Consider the following 25,501-nt stretch of genomic DNA (forward strand, 5'->3'; position numbering starts at 1 on the left):
CCGGGAGCGGCCGAGCCCGGCCCCACACGCCGGTTCCCGGCGTGTGGGGCCGGGCTCGGCCGCTCCCGGCCTCGATATTGCGGTCCCCGAGCCGGTCCCGGCCCCTCGGCGAGCCCGAAGCGGAGGGACGAGGGCCTGAGGCGCTGCCGCGCGCGCCTCCGAGTAACGGTTGTTGGGCAACGGGCGCAACGGAAGGCGGTTAAAAACCGCTGGGCGCCGCTCCTCAGCGTCGCCCTGTGGGAAGGGAAGGGGAGAGCCGAGTCCCGGATTGCTCCGCGGTGAGCGCTGGGTGCGTTTCTTTACCTTTTTACCTCAGTTTTGTTTTTTTTTCCCCTGAAGAAGGGGGCGGTCGGGCTTTGGGCCGCGGTGGTGCGAGTGATCCCCTTTCCCCGGAGCCGATTTCTGTAAATATTTGTTCAAGGATGGATTTGCTGCCGGTACCTGGCTTCCATTAACAGCCGCTACTTCGCAGGATGGTGTGGTTTCAGGTTGGGCTATTATTCTGTGAAATAGAAAACAAAATGGTGCTGGGGATTTTTTTGAAGGAAATCTTTAATGCAAAAAAAAAAAAAATCCCGAAATTCAGCTGTGAGTCTTTCTGTAAGTAGGAGGAAAGCATTCATCTAGTGAATCAGGCAGGCAGTGGTAGGAAATATGCTTGAAGAGGCCAAGTTCAAGGACGTAATGGTTAAACAGAGACCTGGAACTAAAGGGGCTCATTCCCACTTACAAAATTTGCCAGAGTTATTTAGCCTTGACTAAGGAAGGATTTTTCTGAAAGAAGGAGCTCATGAAATGATGTAAGCTGTGACTGCTCAGGAAAATGTCTACTGTCCAAAGAGCAGTAAATGTGGCAAATGAATGACCCGTCCACAAATGGTTAACCCACAGTGACATGAACTTCCAGACAGACACCAAAATCGCCAGAAGAGGTGGCAAAAGGAGGCAGGAAGCTGGAGCCTGTGTGTGGCAGTATGATGTCTGTGCGTGTATAAATGCATACGTGTGTGCGTGCATATAAAGATGTACCTTTGTGACAAGCTGTGTTATTTAAAAACACTCTGATGTGACTGCTCCACTGTTTAAATAGCAATATTCTCATTCATGTGTTTGCTTACTCCTCTGATTTAAATATTTTTGTTTCTATTTCAGTTTAGACACCAAAGTTGTAGAGTTGCTGAAGCATCCTTCTGGATAAGAGGTTTTTCTTTAGTGCCAGTGGATTTATGATTATATTTTTCTAATTGTATGTGTCCATGGACTTTCCCTTCAGTTTTGGTACTAAGTGCTTTGGTACATACTGTAAGCAGTTATTGGCATTGATTGCCTGGGCAAGGCAATTGCCCAGTTGATGGCTGGGAGCCAGCCAGCTGGGGTTGAAATTAACTTTCACCACCTACAGCTACTTAACTGTGGCCCACATAGGGATTTCAGAATAGTATTTTTAAATAATCACTCTCAGTTCTCTGAGCAGTCATTATAGGTCTTGTAATTAAATGATTACTATTACTTTAGACTATTTCTACTTTTTATGTATGAATAGTTGCACCTCCTTGGACACATCCGTTCCTTTTGGAGGGGTCAGTTTCCCAATACTCCACACTTTCTATTGTTCTGGATCGTCTTTCTTGCTGCTTTGATAAATAAAACTAAAATGACAAGAAGATGCCCTGGCACCTGGCTGCCAGGCTGCTGAGTTTAGCAAAAGATACTTCCCCTTTCTCTGTATCACTTTGTCTGCTAGACATGTTTTGTGTGCTTGCTGTGAATGTCACCTGCACCTACACTTTTACTTTGTTAAGTACAGGATTTATATATACAATTTAACTTTAAAAAAAAAATTGTATTTTTTATGCTTTTCTTTCTAAACATTTAAAAAAACCCAAATGGATGAAGTAATTTGAAGATTTACTTGTCAAAGGCGTGGTTCTCCAGCTGATGGCAGCTTATAGTTACTTCCAGCATTTTGAAGTGAGCGTAAAGAGGCTCTATAACACCATGCAGTACTCACTGGTAACATTTCACACTCTTCCGGAGCTGGACATAGGTATTCAAGAGGCAGTCATGCCTTTTGTGCCATTTTTCCTTCCTTTTTTCTAATCGTCTTATTCTGTACCTTTTCCTCCAGAGGGCAGTAACTACATGACTCTAGAATGAAAAGAAACGTGTCGGGGAGGAGTGTTCTAAAGGGAAAGGTAAATTGCTTCATAGTCTGGTGCTAGGAAAGACCCATGGAGCCTACTACAGCAAGGGGTGTTGCATGAACACACTCACCATGTTGGTTTTAGGAATCCTGAACTCTATAGAGCTAGAAGGGTGTTTCCTTGTTTCCATTTCTGTTCTTTATTGGGACTGTCATTTGCCACTTCTTTTCCTTCACCTCTGAGCACTTGTTGGCTGAGATGGGACAGCAAAGCAAGTGGCTTCTGCTGAAGAACTTCTAGAGCAGAATAAAAAGAAGCCCTGTCTTTGTGGATCAAGTGACAGATACTCAAAAGAAAAAAGTGACAGATCTTCTGAGTGAGCCAACATATTTGTGTTAAGAGCTGCTGAACAAATTGGGCTTACAGGAACGAACAATCCCACTCTGTAGTATTAAATCATGAGGGGTAAGTTTTTCCACCCACAAAATAGGTTTTAGATTTCAAAACTCTCCCCCCCCGCCCCCGATTTATTCTAATTTTAATAGCTATCAAAGAAGATATTACTATAACTGTTAAATTAAAATTTAGTTGGCACCATGGTATTACTCTGCCTTTAGCAGTAGACCTTTCTTTCAAAGGCTGCACAGCGTTAGCCTAACATGAATTAAGCCTCACAAATCACCTTGCTGTACGAGTGGATAGACAGAAGAAAAGAGATTGGAGTTTGTTATGCAAAGCCACAGGGGAAGGCATGAGCAGGGCTGGGATGAGGGTTCATGTAGCAGGCATGCTGTGCTTCCCGGCCTTCCAAGGAAATAGCATTCCCTTAGAAATAAGTAGAACAGGATGAAATGGCCACACTAAGACCAGGGGATAAATGCTATAAAGGTTTTTTGCATAATGGGAGCATTTATAGAAAACAAACAAAACAAAACACACCTTGGTTGCATCTCCATGGGCAGCCTATCCCACTAACACCTTTGGGACTGAGCCAAGTCCCATCGCAGAGGAGAAATGAAAGTCGGGACATGGCAGCTCCCCTCAGCAGCTTCACATGGCTACTCTGGGACTATCTTGCACCCACCTTAGTACAGCACTTTGCTTAGTAATGCTTCATTGCCATGCAAAATACATTTGTGAGCCTGATTCAATAGCGACTTCTGGAATGCCTATCTCGAGGCAACAATTTTAATGACTCAGATAATGGCAGTGAGCCTCCCACCATAGAATAATGTTCTTGGATACTGCTTCTGGTCACTGTTGAGACTCTAACCCTTTGGAGTTAGGGGGCAGAAACTCCCTGGGACTTGGCCCTGTATAAACAAGACTAGATAAAATGTGCTGAGGAAATGTGAAGTGTATTATGTCCAAGTGGTAGCTAAGAGGCCTCCCTGTTCACACATATTTATCCAGCAGTGTGGTACCATTAAAAAGATACATAATCATTGGATATGAACCAACTCACTCACTCTACTCTCCTGCAATGCTGTTTTGTGAATATAAGCCCCATTTACAATGGAAAGGTATGACACTTGTACTTTGAATTCTTATTTCCTCATACTGCAAGATATAATACAGTCATCTTAGCGATATGCTGTGTCCTTTACTCCCTTGCATTCCTTTCCAGGTAAGGTTGTCAGATGCTTGTGGAATAGGAGCTAGTCCAAATTGCAGTGGCAAATCCCAGGCACTTTATTAAAAGCATATGAAACCTCACTTCTCTGTATCTCTCCTCTTGCAATTAGGATTTAGCATCTTCCACAGATGGTTGCAAAGCTTCTGAGGGTATCTTTCTGCAGCATGAGTTTGTGATGTCCTGCAGAGTGGTGTTTTCCTAAGCCTTTAGAGGATGAGATCCTGCCTTAGACCAGTGCTGGGCAGCTAGGAGACAGCACACACAGTAGCTGTGGTGGAAACCTGCTCTGCACTCGCTGTGCCCTTGTGCTACCCTGGAAGGATAGCCACCTGTCTCCCATTTCTTCTCTCTTAGCCCTAATGGATGCCTGGTATCCCAGGGTGAAAACACACCAATAGTTCTGCAGCTATTTTTTCTTTGAAGCTGCCCAGCAAAATGATTCCCTGGAGGAGATATCTCCCAACTGCCCATTTTCTCTCTTCATCTGTAGTAGGCAATGACACAGCTCATGCATTTCATCTGCATAGCTGTACTCTACCTCCTCACTTTTACTGTTGTTCATCCTACACTCTCCTGTTGGTTATATGTTCTCTGGCCCCAGTTTAATGCCCTTAGGTATTGCACAAATAACAGCAGGCAGATGCTGCAAATACTTCGCTGTGGAACTGGTAACACTACTTAAACAGCAACATCAGTTCTTCAGTTTTCCTTGCTCTCTGCTGTAGTGCTAGAATTAACGCATGTAACATATCACGTATCCCATGAGAACACTGGAATGTCTTTTTCTAGAAAATAAAGCCTTTAAAAAACAGATTCTAAATTAGTTGAGCCGGCTAAAGAGAGGAAAAAAAGAGAAAGGGGTTTTCCCAAGTGCTATTTGAATTCTTCAAAAAGGGGAAGAGGACAAAAATGGATGTAAAGCCAAAATTGCTATAGAAAGAATAAGGGTGAAAAATTCTATTGGGTCATTGACATTCTAATCCCTTAGCAATTAATAAATCCTGGAATAATTGTCACTATGAATTGATAGGGCATGGATATCTAGTTGTCCAGCCAAACTAGGATAATTTCAGTAGTTACAAGTTATCTTAATAAGTTTACATAATTTATTGGTAAGGATCACAGTGAATCTAGAAACAGTGTGACAGTGGGTGAAATATGTGAGACTAGGAGACAATGAGTCAAGCTCTCATGGCTCTGAGCTACAGTGAAAGGTTTAATACTCCTTATTTACCAGATTTGGAGGGGTAATTTCCAGATGAATTGGTACGTCTGTACTGGTCTGGAAACGGTGTGAATTAAACACTGATGCTTTATCACAGCCTGCCTCCTCTTAGCTTCCTCACAGTTTGGGAGGGAGTCTGGCTCAACCCCATTTGGAATCAGTATAGTATGATTCAATGGTGGTAGAGGTGAGGCAGCCTAAGAAAGACTAAACAAATCAGATTGTGATTAATTTCTAAAAGGTATTAAAGGAGACACCAAGAGACACAGGCACTATCAATAAACCACAATATAAAAAAAGTTTTATAGATTTTTATATTTAGATATTAAAGCTTTACAGAGTCATATGATTAAAAGAGATACAAGCTTTTGAGAAATACCTTTGGTATATAATTTTTCCTTCTGCATTTAGTCAGTCATGAGCATTATCTACAGTAGGGCTATGATGCATAAAAAATAACATGTTAATAAAATGACAGGAGATGTTTAAGAGTTACATAAAAACTCCATGCTGGCTATGTTTGTTTGATGTGTATCCTGTCATATTTCACCCATGTAGTTTGTTTCAACCATATTTCATGATTCTTTGGTAGCAAATAAAAAGAAGAATAGTAGTATACAAAAAAGGAAAGTACACGGATAATTCTTCCATGTTTCAGATGAAGAAAAATGGGTCATTTTATTAAAAAAGGAAAACCTCAATTTATTATGAAATAATATTTATTTACAGGTATTTTACATTTTTAGAAAATAATACAATTGTACTTTAAAATGCTTCATTTATTTTTATTACTTATCTGCTTGTACAAAAGAAGCAAAGACACTGTCTTCCTGTTCTAGCAGAACCTCAGGCTTGCCATATTCCAAAATAACCCCTCTCTTCATTACAATAACCAAATCTGCATTGAGGATCGTGTGCACGCGGTGCTGAAAAACAAATAAACAAAATGCCAGTTCAGTGTATCTATCAAATATATTCCAGGATAAGACAGACTCCCAGAAATTAATTTTCCTATCAAGTTCAAGTTTGATTAAGGCTACTTATCCTACTTTTCATTCTAATTTACTGTGCAAATACTGCAGATAAACATACAGACCAAGAGCCATGTGGATATTCAAGTACCTAAATTGCACAGAGGTACTTGAGTATGAATTGTCATATGAGTTCAGACTACAATGTCCCTAGCCCAGAGTCCTGCCACTGAGCATTGCCACAAGAAGGTAGCCAGGAAGAGTGGGTACAGGGCGAGTGAGTGCGGTACTGCATGTGGGTACTCTCCCAGTCCTGGACTACATCTAGATCAAGGGGGTTCCTGAGCTGGGTGTGGTTTGTCTATTTGTAACACTGAATAGATCTCTCTTCTAAGACCTTGCCCACATCTTCTCCTGAGCTTTCATAAACGTTCTGCATCCACATCCTTTGGAAAAGATTTTTCCAGGCTTGCTCCCCACTGCGTGAACAAGTACCCCCTTTTGTACGCTCTGGGCCACGCTGCTCAGAGGTTCATCTGATGCCTCTTCCCCCTTGCCTCATCATTTTGCAGACCTCTCTCACATGTCCTTATGTTGTCCTCCTTCCAGGCAGAAGAGGCCTAGCCTACCCAGCTGCTCCCCTTAAGGAGCAGTTCCCCACCTCTGATCATCCTTGTGCTTCTCAATATTTTTCAGTTGTAACCTGTCATTCTGGGGATAAGGAGACTGGAACTACACATGACATTCAAGGTATGTGCGAACTATGGACTTACACAGTGGTATGATGTTTTCTTTTTTGTTCTCTACCCTTTTCCTAGTAAGCCCTAAGATTTGATTAATTTATTTTATTAGGAAGAAACCTCCTCAGTTTTTTCCACAGTGAATACTGAAAATTAACTAATTTAGCTTTTCTGCAATACCGTTATCTTTCCTGAGCATTCCTTTCATGTATTGATCATCAAATGGCCCCATAGATTGACAGACTTCTTGCTTCCAGTGTGTTTCAGGGATTCATGGATTCATTATTAGTTTTGATGGCTTCCAGAAGCTGCTCTGATATGTTTTTTTTTGGGAGGGGGCCTGCCTTATTGCATTTTCACATGTAACATGTCAGAACTTACGATCATTTCTGTTTTCTTTATTTGGCTATGAGTTCAGTTTTTACAGGAATGCCTTCTTGTTTCTAATAGTCTTTTTATTTGTTTAGCCATACCAGCTTCTTTCTATCCTTACTCAAGCCTTTCCTAATAAATAGCATGCATTGGCTCTGGGATTTTTTAATAAAATCCTTCAGTAATTTCCACGATCCCTGTAGATTCAATTTTCTTTGCTTCCTCTTTTAGCTTTTTTTTTTTCTTCCCCATTTATTTTTGGATTTTGTTTTTAGCAAGCCTCCTCATTTTTACAGAATTCCACTTTTAAAAGTTGAGTGTAACTGCATTGGATTTTTTGGGTCTGCATTACTCCTGCAGGGATATTTAATCTCAGAATACTGTGGTCCCTGTTACACAGTCAGTCTTCACCCACAAGGTTCCTAATCAGATCTTAGGCACCCTCAGTACCAAAACAACTCTTGTATTTCCTTCTGTGGCTTCCTAGCCAGATGTTCCACGAAATAATCACTGACGGCATCTACAAATCTCATCTCTGCTGCAGTCCTTCTGTGACATTTACCCAGTCCACAGGCAGGGGGAGGGGACTGAAACATCACATTCCACTTGTACTCACTGCCGTTGTTGTCTGACCTCTTTCAGTCTAACACAATCAGTGCCACCATTCTGGTAAAGTAACATAGATGATAATATAGACCCAATACTATACTCTTCCTATTCCTATTCTTCCTAAGCACAAATTAGGAATATATGGCTTTCTCTGAAAAAAAAACCCAAACAACCCCAAACAAACAAACAAAACCAACCCAAACCACTACCCAAAACACCCCAAAAAACCTACGTTATGTTTCTATTACAGAGTGTTTTGAATGCAAACCCACCTGCTGTAAACACTTTTACATTTGGAAGTAAAAACATTCAAAGTAAGTTTATTCCAAAATGCTGTTTGTTTGAACTGTGCAGTTTAAAACTCACTGAGAGAGTGAAAGAGTAATAAAACTTTCTCAGGCTATCCCCAAACAAAATGAAAAAGATACATAAATGCAAAATGCAGTGCAACTCAGAATTTTCATGCAGAGAAATCTGGAGATTTCATGCCTATGATTCCTTTGCTTTTTTATAATGACACACTGAATGGATACCATAAGATAAATCAGGTTTTCTATTACACATTTGCCAGGTGAAAATAAAACATAATTGCTTTATCCAGTGGCAGAACTATCACACAATTTTACTTGTCCTTAGTTAAATGATTACTGTAGCTTGATGAAACTTATTCTTAGATTTCACAGTAGTCAAAGTCATATTATATTTTAAATTAGCCTAAAATGGGTAACAGAAAATAGACTGTGTAGTTAGATTACATGACTTTACAGGCAATCAGACTTAGCATCACGCAAGACATTTAAGAAGCTGTTGTTATGTATTTAAATAAGAAAGTAGTTTAAAATGGAAAAGAAAGCTTAAACACTGCATTAAAAAAAGATTAATGGCCAAATTAACACATTTATTAACATTGACAAGAAGTGACTAACGTGGCACTTCTGATTCTTGTTTGCATTAGAACGGCAGCAGAGACTGTACTTACTGCTATTGTAACCACGGTACGGTCAGCAAACGCAGTCATGACTACCTTCTGGAGTATGTTCTCCTACATAAAGAAAAACATTTGTTGCTTTTCAAACAGAAGTTACATGATAGGCACACAGACAGTAAGAAGGCTTAAGTAACCACTGATTTTTCCATGCTTTTATTGATCCTTCATTGCAGAAATGAAAAATTAACCACATGTCAGAACTAAGTCAGAGCCTGGTCTCCAGTTAGACAGCCCTGCTCACTCCTGCTGCCCCCACTGCCTCTGGGCTTCAGCGCACACAAGAGCTGTGCTCTGGCTCCCAAACCCCTGCTATCCTGACCTCAGTTTTACAGTGAGGAAATCAAAGGTGAATTCAGGGTGCTGCGAGGCTGCCTGCATGATGGCACCTCTGCAGTGCATTCTTCACCCTGCTGGAAGCCCAGGAATGTCCCAGCACACTGGGGACATCTAACACCAAGGGGTGGCAGGGATAAGCAAGGGAGCGTGCTGTACCTGGCATATTTAACAGTGGAGATGATATTTAAGATGGTCTTAACATACATAGTTCTCACTCAACAATTACTCATCCTTTGCTATTTAGGAAATGTTGTTGTGTACCAAACTGCCTAGAAATGTCACTAGCACAGATACCTTTATTTGCTCTTATCTGTTCTTTAGATATGTACCCTCAAGGGAGGAACTATATCCTCAATGCGTCAAAACTCAAAATGTGTTTTACCTGGGCTGGGTACAGTATAATTCCCAATGTTACTGACACTCAGCACACTAATATTTTACAAAACTAAAAATTGTAGCTGTTATAATAAGACTGAAAGAAGAAATGTTTCAGAAGACTGAAACATTTCTCATAACAACATAACAGAGGGAAAAAAATTTCCTAAGAATGTACTGTTCTATTTGGCTAAAATCCAGTCAGTGCACTATTATTGTGTGGTTTAACCTCTGTCTAGCAATTTCAGGCAATTAATGCAATAATCCAGTATGTCTTTTCTCCATCTTTGTTTATTTTTTTTACTCTACTTTCAAGCCTTCTAACTTCCTGACTTGTCCTGTCCACTATGCTGGGGAAATTTGTCTGCTTGCCAATTTACCCTTCACTGACCATCCCCAGCTGACCTTCCAAAGCTTTGTTTACTTTAGGAAATCAAACTGCCAAGGAAAATAACATGCTTCATTTTCCTAATGCCAGCAATGCTGGAATAACTATTAAACCCCTAGTAAAATGATTTAAAAGCTCTGTAGGTTAGTTAGTAATGGCTCACAACTACCTGGACTTGTAAACATGTCTGCATTAAATATGGTGTAAGCATATTACCGAGTAGATAGAATTGCTTTCCACCTTTTTCTTCGCATATTAGCAGTTGTCTCCCCCTCAAAGAAAGCAAGAAATCAGAAACACTCCAAACTCACTGTTGCCATGTCAATAGATGCTGTAGCTTCATCCATGATGAAGATGCTCGTCTTCCGCACAAAAGCCCTTGCTAGGCAGAACAGCTGTCTTTGGCCCTGGCTAAAGTTTTCACCCCCTTCTGTGACTATAGCATCTGGAAATGATATAGCAAAAACAGCATTTATGGGGTGTGCGTGTGTATGAGAGGGTCAGATCAGAGTAGAGCATATGTTTGGAAAATAATGACTCACTTCCAGCATAAAGATATTCAAAGTAACATTTCCTAGGTCTACAGTTGCTGGTGACCCAATTTTGCCTGTTTATTTCCATTGTTAAAAACAACCAGTACTTCTGTCTCACTATATTCTTTATATCTATTAGACATGAAAGTAGCCGAGGATGTTTAAGAGCGAGTTTTTCTGGAACACGTGCAGTCTAGGACACTGCATGCCCCTGTCAAAGTGGCATCCATTATTTCTTTACCCTAAGGCTTTACCATTTTTAAGGCTGGGGTTGGTTGTTTTTTTTTTTTTGCATGGTCAAATGATTCACACCTTTAAGCTTTTGAAATCTTTCTCCCTGGACATGACTATTGGAAAATACAAAAGAATATATTCTAGATAATACCTGACTTGTTGACACCTTATTTGAATTCACAAGACCCGTAACCCTCAATGCTTCATAACGAAGACATACTGAAATAAAATAATAATTTTACCCTTGATTTGAATAGAAACAGGATTCTGCCCCACAGGTGCAGTTGGTAAGGGGGTTAGATGGATATAGGAGCTTTGCCTGCAGGCAAGCACTTTTTGTCACCTTCCATAAACGTAAAAAGCTTTTTCTTCAGCAACTACCTTTTTAACAAATAGTAAATATGAAACAGCAATGTTGTGAACACTGGAAGCATTCTCAAGAAGGAAGTCTTATTACCTAGGCCCCCAGGGAGCGCTTTCACCACGTGCTTGAGCTGTGCTATTTCCAACGCTTCCCACAGCATGCTGTCAGTGCACTTCTTCTCAGGGTCCAAGTTAAACCTACAGTTACAGGTAATTCAAGAATATCAGTCAATATAAACTTCTGCAATGTATTTCTTCTTTTAGTGTGCTTAGAAACAAACTTGCAAATAATCAGAATCATATGCTAAAGATCTGGGCCTGATTCTGATCTATTGTTGGTATAAATCCACTGAATTTTGCAGACTTGGTCAACATTTATACCAATGTGATTAAGAACAAAATTTGACTCAGTTGAGCAGAATGGGAAAAGCTTCCTGTTTTGCAGATATCTTTGTGGTTTTAGAATTTATTTTGTTCTGAATAAAGTAAAGCAATTCTCATGTTTTACTAGAAAAAGCTCTGAAGAAAAAAAGCTGTGAATATAATCAGTTTAAATTAACATTCATTTTTTAAGAAAGGCCAAAATTCTACCATCTCTCCTTTTAAATCCAATGTCTCTTTGTTCTTTACTGCTATAGAAATGCTAAACAGAACAATCAAGCTTCATACTGAATTATGAAATGCAAGTCTTCACTACAACTGAACAAATCTTGGATTTATGAACAGATGAATGTTATTTTAGCTTACTGTAGCCCAGAAATGATAGCAACAAATGTGAATCTCATATCATATTAATATATAGAATGATAATCAGAAATAAAAGATCCAATGGTGCGTAGCACTTTTTATTTTTACTTTTTACTCCTACTGTGTGTGCTGTGAATGACCAATGCTGGCCTAAATACATTTTTTAATAGGTTAATTAATGAAACAAAGGTATAGAGTCACCTCATCTTCTGACATGAACGAATCATGTTCTATTCAGGCAAGTTCAGGAGATAATCTTGGGATCTGTAGTAGTGTGGAGTCAGCAGCAAATCACAGAAGCCTGTATAATCTTCAGTGAACTCTAATGACTTTTATGTAGAAACTGTAACTGCAGGTGATGTAACTGCACTGAGGATTGCACTGTTCCTTTCTAAGGTAAATGCCACAGACATAGGGAAGGACATTTGTTGGAAACTGTGGAGCTTTTTGCCACTGCTTCTACTGCATTGTCCTCTCAGAGAAAGAGGATTTGCATAGATATTCTCACAGATGAAAGAACATCTCAAAGACTAGAAGAGCAACACGAATAGAGGCTCCAGGATAAACTACCCCAGACCTCCCTCAGTACTTCTCATATTGTTCTATTGCTTCCTCTTTTTCTACATCCATTTTTTAGTCTGCATTTTTTCCATCTGGTTTTTTAAGGCAGACAGATGAAAACAGATGTAGGAGAAAGAAGGTTTCAAGAAGTGCTGGGTGGTTGCGTGTATTTGATCAGTGAGCTAAACCGATTACTCAATCCTGGAGGAATAAATAGTGACTTTCCCTAATTCCCAGGCATGGGGTGCCTTCTGCCGACAGCATGCTGACCAGGCTCAGGGACAGCATGCGGACCAGGCTCAGGGACAGGAAAGTTGCAGTCTGGCAGGGCTGGGTAAAAAGCACAGACAGAAGGCAGTGATCCTCCCTACTCCAACTGAGGAGGCCAGAATTGAACAGTTTGCTATCAGCAATTCTGTAAAAGTCATTATATGGTATAATTATAATATATAATGGCATATAAGTCATTATATGGTTTTTATTGCTGGTGCTTAATGCTTACCGGATTGTTCCGCTGAATAAAATAGGATCTTGGAGAATGATTGACAGCCTGGATCTCAACGTCTGTAAGGGGAGCTTAGCGATATCTATACCATCAATGATAATCCTTCCTATTCAAAAGAAAATGAGTAGGCTGCTAGACTGTTTATCATGCCACACAGCTGCTGGCAAAGACATGGCTCACTTTCAGCTTGCAATACAGTACAGCAGGAACAGGCCTTGAATTGCATATCCCCTTATTCACTAATGAAACAAGCTTTGGTTAAGCAGCAAGCACAATTGTCTTGAGACTAAGCCTCAGCTGGGAGGAATACGCAGTATACCTGTAATATTTTATGAATGATTAGACACACTACTTATCTGCTTGACCATTATAAACATCTATCAAACAAGAAGATAAGAGGTTACTTCAACCAGGGACTAGTTACCAGGGGGAACAAGTGTTTCAAAAAGCCAAACTACTATTGAGCACTTTGAAATTTTATCTCCAAGTACAACTGTCTGGCTCTGCATAAGGGCCCTTGTGGGCAATGGGGCTGGGAAACTGAGGCTAAAATTTTTGAGATGCACAGGAAGACACTCCATGAGGCACATGGACATGGCACACATAGCAGGAAATATGGCAGGAAATTCCAGGGCAGCAGGCCAAACTGCAATCCCCAATTGCTGAGTTTTCTGGGCCCAGTGGGTCCTATCCGTGCCTTGTGCGTGGATCCTTCATTGTACTTGAACGCTTTCCCCTTTTATGGTTTGCTCCTACTGCTGTGATTTAACAGCACAAAAGCACTTTTGCTTCTGTCAAGTAGAATTTTTATTGATCCAGCTTATCAATGGCACAGCTGTTAGGTGACAGATGATATCGTATTTAAACAAGGCCAGAGAGTGTGTCCTGCAGATTCAAAAATCGCACTTCAAAGCTGCTGCTGTTAAGGAAAGGACTATCAAAGCACCTTCAGGAGCTAAGCTTGACTGATATGCAAAAGTGTAATCTTACCCTCAAAGGTGTCAACCATTCTGAAAAATGCAAGAGAGAAGGAGGATTTTCCACTGCCCGTTCGGCCGCAGATCCCAATCTGTGACACAGAAAGCAGATGAACATCAGGTGAGCAGAAATGGATAACGTCTGTATTGGACACTTAAAGATGAGTGGATGGAGGAGCTGTTCTGATCCACACAATCCTCATGGCCTCCTGACAGTTCAGTCAAACTGAACTGGCCATAACAGAATCCCTAAGTTCACTCTTTGTCTTTAGGGGTCTGAGCATTTAGGGATAAATCAAGGCCAGTCGTATATACAGGAACAACAGGAGAGTGGCAATGATGGGAATAAAGGCAAGAGAGCCACACGGGTATGACGGAAAGTAGGTCTAACACAGTAGGGGCTCACTGTCGTTTCTTTTGGCGCTGTGTGCTGACAGCAGGGCACTGGGGTACTGAGAAGTGGTGTGTAGTTCTAACTTCTCACTCTAATGTATGCTGAAACACACCAAACTAAGAAACCCATAGACTCCTTTCCAGTGCACTACATTTGTTGACAGAAAAAATTCAGTAATTCAGTCATCAGAACATACTGTGGTATGTTTTTTCAGCTTTTTGATTTCTATGATGTGCTAGTCTAAAGAGCTTCTCAGAATCACTGCAGTTCTTTACCTTTTGTCCTGGAGAGATGTGGGCATTGACATGCTTTAGCACTGGCTTTAAGTTGCTGTCATATCGGACACTGAGGTTCTGGATTTGGATCTCCCCTCTGTCTGGCCAGTTCTGGGGAATCTGTGAGGAAGCTGCACCAGGAGCACAGGGGAAAAAGAAAACCAAAAAATCAACACTCTCATAATAAATTAATCAGCTCATTAAGTGGTTTACTACGTTTTTCATGGTAATACACTGCAAAATCATTAAAATTTCAGCAAGCTCTTTCTGCATGCTGCACAAAACTGCACTTACAAAGCAGCCCTTCGTAATTTTCAGCTTCTGTTTTGAGAAGGCCATTGATTCTTTTCACTGCACCCAGCTGGATCTCCATGTCAGCCAGGTTACGAACCATCCAATTCAGATAGTTAGACACCTGATGTAAAGCAAATACACTACTAAATTCCAGATTTTTAGTAGTTTGCAACATTTGACCAGCATGCAGTTTATATTCCTCCACAGTAACACTTGTTCAGCCTTCATAAGCTGAAGCTGTGAATGAACTGTATGGTACACATCAACAGGGTGACAACAATGACTAAAGGTTAAATTTCCTAACTGCAGTGCACAGATACTTTGGTACTATGGAGATCTGATCTACACCAACAGGAAAGAGGGAGGGGAACAGTAAAGACAGGTGAAAAGACATCTTCTTGGTAACTTAAGGTTTGGCAGTCTAGAATGATGTGCCAGGGCATGATTACAATTGATACACTGAAAAAATATTCTTCACAATGGAAGACAATATAAAAAATATGATGCAACTTGGCCATGTTTTGTTGACATATTTGAACTAACACTTTAATGAATATTTTATCTAAAAACTGAAGAAGGCATACACTCAAATATGTCAACCACTGAATGTGAACTGAAGTTAACACATGGTTTCAGTGATGTTACAGTACCCACTATAGATGTACAGACACCTTCGATCTTCCTGTTCATCTTTGTGCCCTGAAGAATTACAAAAACATGTTTGGGAGAGACAGAAAGGGTCCTGAGATTCTTACCATAAGAGCATAGGTTAGTCCCAAGCCTACAAGTCCTGAAGAGAGTTTACTATACAGGCAACTGGTAATAGAAGTGACAGCTGCTATGAGTACCACACATGCTCCAATGTACTCCTGAAGGAATATGAATAAGCTCCATCACTGTAAGTCTACAAATGATTAAAACGTTCTCATAACTTTGCATACCAAATAACAAACCCATTGCACAGTTTGAAATATAGGCAGAAAACACCACATAACTCCATAGACCCTACCTAGGAACTCATTCTCATTGCCTTTAGCGTGGCTGTGCTGTTTGGAAACGCTGCTGTACACAGAAGGCTGATGACTGACTGCTGGGAGGCACTGCAGTCGCTGCTGGGTGGCTACCATCCATATTTGTTCAAACAAGCACAGCATGTATCTATTAGTCGGACTGTGTCCACCCATGATGGGCTTTTGCTGCTTTAATTTAAATAATTAGTCATTTGACTTCCCACAGACAAGTCTTTGAATAAAATTATGTAACAGACTAGGAAATGACCTCTGTAGGAGGGAAACTGTCACTCGCTTATGTTTGTACTGTTTAGTGATATAGGCAATGATCAGAATTAGGGACTTCAGATGGTCTAGGACTGAACATATACAAGGGTAATAATATTTTAAGTTATACTCGATATCTGAATTTAAGTAGCAAAAGGTACCAGCTAAAATGGAGTCCAAAATAGAGGTTATAGAGTGTGACATGAAGTATCAGTTAACATACACTTAGCACATATAAAAGGAGCCCATGTTACCACAACAGCGGTACTACACCTGTATCTACCAAAGCCTGATACAAATATCACCACCCACAACATAAAATTCCTTGATTTGCTTCTGAAGGAATTAATTTTAATAAATAATTTCTCATGCCAGGCCACTTTACCGAGTATTCTAAGGAAACAGGCACCTGAATATCTTTGGCATTCTTCAGACGACCCACAACAGGCACAAACCTGTCTACGTCCTTCTGCTTATTACGAAAGCTTCCAAGATGCTGAAATGTTCCTGGGGAGCCACAAGGCAAAGGCCCGCTGCCACTGACTAACACAGTCCCATAAAGGCATCATGGCTGACAGCACAGCTCGACCAGCTCTGATCACTCTGCACACACAGAGGAGCCAATGTGACCTATAAAAACTATTGTCTTGGAGAAACAGCTGCAGGCTATGGGGAAAACTTGTACTCCGTTCACTTTCCAGGATGAGTTGGGCACATGTTCATTACAAACAGAGATACAGATATAAAGGGTAAAGGTATAGCTTCGAAACCCAGATGAGGCTGGGTAACTGTTGGGTGCCTCATCAGATTGCTTGGAACAAAGTCAAATAAATCCATTGTGTCTACACAAAAATAATGTACTTGCCATGCGGACTTCCAGCCAGCGATTGGCAGCTGTAAGGAAAAGGGAAGCAATGTTGTTGGAATCTGTGTATTCAAGAAGTTTTTGTCGAAATTTGGCTTCATACCTAAAAAAAAAAAAAAAGAGGAAAAAAAGAAAAAGAAAAAAGGGTCAGGGCTTGGTGTCTTGGAAAAATTAAAAGTAAAATTTAATTTTGGCTCATGGGCAGCTTGACGCAGGGTCTAAATCAGCCTATCAATAGTTCAGACTGATGTCATCTGTAGACTTGTATTACACATGCAAACTGTATTTTAAAGTATCTTCAGGACTAAATGGATGTTATTGCATTGATGAAACTCTATGTGGGACTTCTGGATCACACTGGTCATTTTCTAAATGTATTTTATCACATGGTGACTCTAAGAGAGACAAATCTGAAACTAAAAAAATTAAAAACATATATGAGAGAAATAATACGTGCATGTACTTGTGAAAATAAGTATTAGTACTGCAGAATGTAGTTCCTCTTCTCAATCATATAAATGCAAGTTTTAAAACGTGTATTACTGTAGCGCCTAGAAATTGTAACCATTTATAAAGTATAAATTCAAAATACCTCCAGCCATGGTAGCTCCAGTGTAAGACAAACATGTTTGTCTTTATCACTAAACAAATGGAGCACTTTGGAGTCCAAGCACATGGTGCAACAAAAAGTAACAGACTGGAAAAAACTGTGTCGTCCCCCCCCCCCCCCCCCAAATGAATTAGCCACAGAATACAAAAGAAGATTAATGGCAAATAGGTGTGTTTACATTTTATTATAGTGGATCTGCACCCACTCACCAGAATAGCTGCATCAATGAGTTCTGCCTTGAATTCAGCAGATAACTAGATAACAGATGACTCCTTGCTACACCTATTTAGACTGGGGTCTTGGCAAGCATGCAAGTCAGCCAGTCACCCCTTTTAGCTGGGCATATTTATTTGCATAGGTGTAAATTAATGTGACATTAATAATAAAGGGTATCAATAATTATGTCTAATAATAGAGAAGTCGTCTGGCACAAAAGCCGTTGCCAGGGTAGTAACAGAAGCTTGAAGGCCTGAACATCTAGTTTAAGCACCCAAAGCTTGCCTTTTTTCCTCCTTTATTACATTAGCAAGTTTAACAAACTTGCTAATCTCCCCCTATAAAACTTTGCCCTATTTATACCCTTAGCTATTATGGCTGCAACAAGCACTACTTATTTATAAACTCAGCTCTCTTTATACTGATATAAGAGAAAGATATGACAATGTTTTATTTAAGTATGAAGTACATGGCTTAGAGAAGCTTTCAAATTTGTTCACTGCAGAGTATCTTAGTCCTTCTTCTGAGTACAGTACAATAAAGTTACAACTTTACATAAATCATTTATGCTTTTCAAGAAAAGAAATAAGGGCCACTTTGTGGAAATAACTTAGCTGTTCACAACAGCCACATGCCAAGACATAAGAGATATGTCTGCTGTGTGCAATGGAGAATGGCCTGGGCCGGCTCCGAGCGTGTTGGTGTGTTTCATAGCCTAGCATGGTTGTTCCTGAAAGCGAGCATTAGTGTCATGCAGTGTCAGAGCTAGTGAGCCCTGCTTTTCCTCAGGACTAATTACCCTCAGTGCCCTACCATACAGAGATGGCTGTACTGCTTCTGGAACCAATTCAGCCACATTTAACTTTCCTATCTCTATATCATGAGGTATTATGTGATGGAGATATGCCTTAGAAGATGTGAGGTATGCATCATGAGTCACTCATGCATATGCACATGGAATGGGAATGCAGACGAAGTTACTGCTGTTGGTGGAGTACTGCAGAAGTATCAGAATTTCTCTTCAGAAAGTGTCCCCAGATTACCAGGCCTCTCAGAATACAGACCAGTCTTTGCAGAAGCCCTCACATTTACATTTTATTGATCTTTTAGCTATCTGGAGTACCAGACAGCAAACTATAAATCAGGCCAGGGCATCTGCTGAAGGTGTATTTATAGCTGCAGCAGTAGCTGTCTTTCTGACCTCCCCCCAGGATTTTTTGTACATTTCTTTCCTTATGCATTCTGAGAAAGTGCAGGACAGAGTTACCAAGGGTAAGGACACTCCAGGAACAACTGGCACCTCCTAACTTTATGACTGGATTCCTGAATTAGCGTTATTTTTAGGGATGCTCAAGCTAGCAAGTCTAAACTCCACTCCTGCTAATATGTTAGGCAGCTGAAAAGCTACACAGTCCTAAAAATAGCTAGGTTACCAGCTGATGCGGGAGGCTGGCAGGCAGATGCAATACAGAACTTACTGAACGCACATGGCTGCTGGGTCAGACACACATCAGTTACTGCAGGATTTAAGAAAAAGGAGGCACCAAACACAGTTCTTTGACAGAAGAATTCATTTCAAGGTGACAGGAAGAATCAAGAGGGAGTGCTCCAAATGACTGAAAATATTAGCTAGATGGCACTGAATATTATTCATTGTATCAACACCTGAAAATATACAGCCATAATACTCTAAAGATCCTATTGATGAAGTAGAAGTATATATGGATAACTGAGAAAAGCAACAGTTTGAAAGAGAAATTGAATTTCCTTAAAACTGAACATAGACATAGCTACAAACTAGAGAACACTGTAGGCACTTAATGTATTAAATATCCAATAACAGCAGTTAATGGAAAATACTATGCTGCTCTACCCCTCTTCAGAAAGCTACTTTCAGTCAAAAAGAAAAACTCTTACATTGGTTGTTCTTTCATTGAGCTTTTTATATCCTATTTAGAATAGTTTAAGAAAAGTTAACTTTGTGCATTACTTCTATTATAAAATTAACTTTATAGGTTAGGAGGAATAAGCACTACTGTTTCAAAGATAGAATAGTAACTAATAATTAACCAACAAAATGTGTAGACATCTAGATGAGATGGGTGTGGAAGACAGTTGACTGCATTTGAGTCAGCTGGGAAAAGACAAGAATAGCACTAGTATAGGGAAAGCAGCTGGTAAGCTCAGCAGTAGTTTTATTAGTACCTCTACTAGTATCAGTGTGACTGCCATTTTTGTAACACAGATACACAACCCAGGCACGTTATCAGGTATTCCTGGGCTGCTCTCCTGTGAGCTTATGTAGACGGAAAAATGAATCAAAAGAGGTGATGAAAGACTTTGTCTCCAGCTTGTGTATTTTCAAAATCAGTATAAATAACCATATTTTCAGCTAGCAACCTGAAAAATAACTTAGAGTGCTATTGTATCCTCTGAAGTCACTAGCATGCACAGTTTATCTTAGCAGGACATCAACTCATACACAAATAACTCTGGCATAACAAGTTAGTGCATATTAGTTGTTCCATGGAAACTGTCCAAGTGCACAGTCTGCCACACTGCATGCTGTGGTAATTGCAAGCTAATTTAGCTTCTCAAATCACATTTGCCCACAAGTTTTTCTTCAGGCTGTGTGCAAGCGTATGGAGAGTTACCGCAGGGCAGCTGACATACATTAGCTTGTTTTTCTACAGTAACTCCTTCACGTGCAAAATGCTTAAAGTTCTTCAGTGTTTTGGAGTTCCCCCTTACCAGTGTTTTGGGGACTCTGGATTTTCCAGGTGACCCAAATAACAATTAATTGTAACTGCACAATTGCAGAACAGAATCAGAGATAGATATTCAAAAGCGAGGTAATGTATATTTCTTAAAAAACTATACCTGAAGGCTCGGATGGTGGTAAGACCTTCAACAGTCTCTGAAAAATGGGAGAGTAATGGTAGCTGAGTGCTGTCATCCAGCTGCTGCAGGTCCCTGGAGTGGGTTATGAAAAGCATTTTGTAAAAAGCCAGTTTTGTTGTACACTTATTCTCTTCAAACAGGCCCAGGGAGTGAAAGGGAATATCTTCACAATAATTATATATGTAAGGTTCAGATAGATTGCAAAGCAGTGCTGCATGTCTGAGTAGGGAATGAAGACCTCAGGAGGATTTTTCTTTTAACATTTGAATACAAACAGTGCTAGAGTTCTGAATGGGTCTCTTCCCTTCACTGCCTTCCCTCATTCCTCCTATATTCCTATTTCTTATACTCAATTGTTTATTTATTTAAACACCATTCTGGCTCTATGCTGAATATAAATTTAATGGGATAAGAGCAAATAAGAGCTCGAGTTAAGCAGAAGGCAAAATGCAACTTCCTCTCTCTCTCTCTCCCCTCTCTATCCCCACAGGACGGCACAACTTCTCACTGAGCTAACAGTATAATTTATACACTCAGTAAATGAGAGCCCGCACTCATCATTATGTTGTTCTTCTCAATTTCATGTTTAGTCATCAAATCAGTGGAAGCACATGTGGAGTGAAATTCTACTTAGTCTCAGTTCCTTCCAGCAGGAAGTAAATTGGTTGCAGACTCCCTCTCGATCCATGCATACATGAAGGGGATAAATGCAGCATTGCTGCAAACAGTTCTTGAGTGCCACTGGGAGGAAGTTGTATGACTGTAGAAGGAGAAAAGTCACAGATATGGCTAAAATTTTTCAACTTGTTAAAAACTAAATGGCACCCAGGACAAGAGAGGATGCCCGTGCATTTTGGATCCTTAATGGGCAGCAGTACCACCATGGTTATACTGCATTCTCCAGCCTCTCCCTGGCTTTACAGATTTCCACTTCCACCTGGATAGGCAGACATCAGTTTCCCTGTTCTGTCACCACATTTTCTTGGACGTGCCCAGCATGCAGCCCTTGGGGAGGACAGAATCCAGTTGGTTTTTTGTGTCCTGTGAACTCTAAGAAACTTTGATCATGGACAAAGACCCTGCTCATGCTTCCCAGAAGTTCTGCTTGAGGAGCTGCAGACAAAGGCACTTGTAAAATGACACATTTTCACTATAGTGTATTTGGCTCGCTTCCAGACAGGGCCATGGCTTTGACGGGACCGAATTTAAACATGAAGTTCCCCAGCACTGCAATTCTGCAATGCAATCACGCATTGCAGGAGATGTTTGTATTGCCAGAATGATACTGGTTTATGCTCTTACCGTGATGCGACTCGGAAGTACTTCTGGATGAAGTAACACATGATTGCGAGGGGAACCAAGGCAATGAGAAACATTGGTGTGACATACGAGATGACAGCAAGAGCAGATACACACAGCAAAGTGGAACGACTCAAGCACTCCAGGGTAGCTGGAATGTGCTGTGTAGATAAAGAAGAGTAAGCACACAGAATCTTCCATAACATCAAGTTTAAAAGAGTATTATTTCATTTTCCTTTCTCCCACTTACACAATGAAAAAAATTTTGAGGATTTGAAACACTAAGCATACAGGTCTGCTTTTGAATTGACTGCTGGGTTTTGGGAAAGTCTGAAGGGATTCCTGTGGGGCTGCTGCACATGTCTGCCTTGTGGACCACAATCCTCATGTCAGAGGATTACAGACGGGATGCAATAGACGATTTCAGCATCTGCACCGATCATATGAACTGGCAGTGCAGTATGGAGTAAATACTGATAATTTCAATTTCAGTCATTTCTATTTTGGGCAACAGCATTTGTGTTTTTCTCATTTCATTTGCTCATGTGTGTCAAGTGAATGTGTTTGCCCACTTTTAAAAAAAGTAGATCCTCTTAATTTGGGGATATCACTATTGATCTAATTTCACTTCCCTTTCCTATATAGGGCATCTTAATCAAATAAATGGTTTTTCAATGTGCATTTAAGATGAGGAATTCATTCTGAACCCAGAAAATCATGATGCAAATTGATATAGTAGTCAAAATTATAGATCATCAGTAAACTTCATCCAAATGAGTGTATAATAAATGAAAATCCAGTCTTTCAGACTGGGAAAGACAGGATAACTTGGGAGCTTGAATATATTTATTCAGTACCTGGTCGATGGTATTGCAGTCAGCTGAAAATCTGTTCAATATACTTCCCAAAGGTGTTGTTTCAAAAAACCTAAAATGAGACAAGGAGTGGGAAAGATTACAATATTAATACTAGAATAGTTTTAATTTTTTTTTTCTGTCTTCCTTAAGCTAGGTACTGTATCACAGACACAAGCAAATAAATTGACAACCACAGTAAAGTTGGTCATTCCTCCCTGTAACCATGGCTTTCCAATAAAATTGCAGTCTTGACTGCAACCCAACAGCAAGCATGTCCTCAGCTCCCTCTACTGCCTAAGCTATGCAAATCACATGATTACATTTAAAAAAAATCCCTTCAGATTTGCAATTTGAGGCCTCTTCAATTCATGAAAAATGCGAACAACGTGAAATCACAAGTCTTGCATTTTTCTGGGAACAGAAATGCATAACTAAGAACAACCATTGGAATAATATATTAAAAGACCTTTCCTTTACATTTGCACATGCAAAATGCAAACCGTAATTGTTAACTGTTCCATAACTCATGTTGAACCTGAAGTCTAATTCTATCCTGAAAAAAAAAGTTTTTAAAAAGTATCTGAGGTTTTCCATGTATATTATTTCTCCATGACTTCTGGGTCAAATACAATTAGCTTAAAAATAAGAAGTATTTTTTCAGTAACAGCTGCAGGTTTGAGTCAAGCTACAACTTTCCTTTCATGCTGTAGAAATAAAATTTATGCAACACAACAAAGGCCTTTACCAGTATCTGTGCACCCCAGTGTACTCTAATGATACCTGTGACGACACTTGTCTAAGCTCATTATCTTTCATAGGCTTGCACAATCGCTGCCTGACAGTAAATTTTTCCAGTGATTAAGATTATGATGCACGCTATTAATGAATTATACAACACATTGATCAATAATTGTGTTTTCTCCCTAATTAAAAACAGCAAAGAGAAATTAAACATGCAAGGAAGTAACTCTCTAAAGTTGCAGTCAGGCAGGAGAGGCATTTGACTAGTGTCTAGGAACTCGAGCAGCCTGGATATCATTTTCAAAAATTCCTCAGTAGCTGGATACCTGGTGATTTTCAATGACACATTTTAAAAAAAGTGATTCACAATCACTTCTAAATAAAAACTGTGCTTAGAAGACTGCCTTGAAGTAAGGAACACAAAATGACTACAATACAATTTGTATTACAATCAGAGGAATACCTCATTGGAGCCAAAATAATTTTATTTAGTAAAGAAGAGTGTAGCTTTTTGGTGACTTTCAAGCCAGTCCACTCCACTGCTATTGATGTGACAAGACATAATACAATCCCAAGACAGCAGAGAATGCTGAAAACTTTGGAATATGGAGAATGGTTGAAATCCTAAGAAAGAAAGAAAGAGTAACAAAATTATTCACCGTAAATTATGTTTAAAATTTATTGTAAAAACACAAACACAAGACTCCCTAAATTAAACTGCCAATGATTTTCAACCATCTTAAACCACAATTTATTATCCTTTGGAGAGAGGAGTGTTTGCATGAAAGTAAGAGATTAATCAGAGATTTAAAATCATAGAATACTACAAAAAACCCTGAAAAGATACATTTGGTAGTTTCATCTGAAGAAACAAAGCATTTCGTATGGCTTTGTTGTTTTGGTCTATTTTTTTACTATGAACAGAATATAATAGTTTTTAATTTGAAATATTAATTTCATATTAAAACCCAGCATCAATAAAGCATCTTTTTAGAGATGAAAGTGTGCCTCCAGCAAAATCACACATGCACCTCCCAAACATTAATGTGGATTATTTGTAGGCACTAAATCCTGATAAAGAAAACAATCCCAGTTCTAACAAAATCCCTCCACTACTGCTTTATACATACAGAGTACCCTGCTAAGTAACACTGTAGTCAGTTCCATGCGGAATTCACATCAAAATCAACCAAAAAAGTGTGCTCATAAAAAAAACCCCAACTGTTTCCCATACGTTACAACACCTGACAGCCCTACTTGCAGTGAGAATGCAACAGTACAGGGAAAAGAAAAAAGAACTATGATATCAAAATTACTTTAGAGATCAAGGTCTTAGGCATATGGGCTAGATGATGAAAATACAACAAATCTAGCAAAAGGAGAACAACAATGCACAAAACTTAACTGCTACTTTTATTGCACTGTGTACCTGAAAATGCATTAACCCTCAAAATACTCTGGAGTGTCTCTATTACCAGAAATACAGCACATCTCATACAAATCTTGGAGCAGAGGTTGACAGTGGGAGATCACCACCGGTTAGATCGGAAGAGGAAGGGAAGAGGAAGGCGTTGCATACCGCACAGTGAGAGCAGTTCTTCAGCTCTAGCTCTGTCTTCCCAGAAATGGCCTCCGAGGTCCAGCGTGCCAGGCAGTAGTCAATGGCCACCATCACCGTGTGCTTCAGCAGCTGGGACAGAACCAGCAGCGGCAGAAGGAGGATCCCTGCTGCACTGAGGTACTTGCCACAGGCTCTCCAGGGCATCTTTGCTCTCTGATGCAGCACTGAAGACAGGTTATCTTCATCATCACTTTCTGTTACTTCTTCTGCAATGTGCATGAAAAAAGTACAGCCACACTGACGTACTCATACATACCTTTCATAGAGACTGGCAAGTGGCAGCTACAAAACAGGTCGTCTTATACAGGATAAAGAGTGGCTTTAAGGTGAAATTACCTGCTCAGGCATGCATGTATTAGCCTGCTAAAGTTAGTAGTAACGCATGCTAAAAAGATCCAAAAAACCTTAGCACTAGGTGATCAATGTCTCCAGTCATGTTTTTGCAAT

General features: G+C 40.0%; 1 protein-coding gene and 1 long non-coding RNA gene across 6 annotated transcripts in view; one reads left to right on the forward strand and one right to left on the reverse strand.

Annotated features, from left to right (window-relative positions):
- Positions 1-71: 71 nt before the first annotated feature.
- On the forward strand, positions 72-25,046 carry LOC142410184 (uncharacterized). Of its 2 annotated transcripts, none has more exons than XR_012775863.1 (3): positions 72-289; positions 6,586-6,726; positions 24,912-25,046. It is a non-coding gene; the product is annotated as an uncharacterized LOC142410184 (long non-coding RNA). The 2 variants fall into 2 exon arrangements; XR_012775864.1 differs by lacking the exon at positions 24,912-25,046 and adding an exon at positions 11,553-11,742.
- ABCC8 (ATP binding cassette subfamily C member 8) overlaps positions 5,346-25,501 on the reverse strand; it is an 83,215-nt gene continuing 63,059 nt past the window's right edge. For all 4 annotated transcript variants that reach the window (XM_075502228.1, XM_075502230.1, XM_075502227.1 and 1 more), the window contains 15 exons: positions 25,013-25,260; positions 23,897-24,057; positions 22,693-22,762; positions 21,839-21,996; positions 20,516-20,608; positions 16,810-16,912; positions 15,423-15,536; positions 14,668-14,788; positions 14,374-14,504; positions 13,718-13,796; positions 12,725-12,833; positions 11,009-11,112; positions 10,096-10,229; positions 8,677-8,739; positions 5,346-5,931 (listed from right to left, as the gene is read on the reverse strand). In XM_075502228.1, coding sequence (XP_075358343.1) covers positions 5,794-5,931; positions 8,677-8,739; positions 10,096-10,229; positions 11,009-11,112; positions 12,725-12,833; positions 13,718-13,796; positions 14,374-14,504; positions 14,668-14,788; positions 15,423-15,536; positions 16,810-16,912; positions 20,516-20,608; positions 21,839-21,996; positions 22,693-22,762; positions 23,897-24,057; positions 25,013-25,260 — 1,826 coding nt within the window. In that variant the 3' untranslated portion in view covers positions 5,346-5,793. The remainder of the gene's footprint in view (positions 5,932-8,676; positions 8,740-10,095; positions 10,230-11,008; positions 11,113-12,724; positions 12,834-13,717; positions 13,797-14,373; positions 14,505-14,667; positions 14,789-15,422; positions 15,537-16,809; positions 16,913-20,515; positions 20,609-21,838; positions 21,997-22,692; positions 22,763-23,896; positions 24,058-25,012; positions 25,261-25,501) is intronic.

The sequence above is a fragment of the Mycteria americana genome, chromosome 5 (assembly GCF_035582795.1).
Source record: "Mycteria americana isolate JAX WOST 10 ecotype Jacksonville Zoo and Gardens chromosome 5, USCA_MyAme_1.0, whole genome shotgun sequence".
Taxonomy (NCBI): Eukaryota; Metazoa; Chordata; class Aves; order Ciconiiformes; family Ciconiidae; genus Mycteria; species Mycteria americana.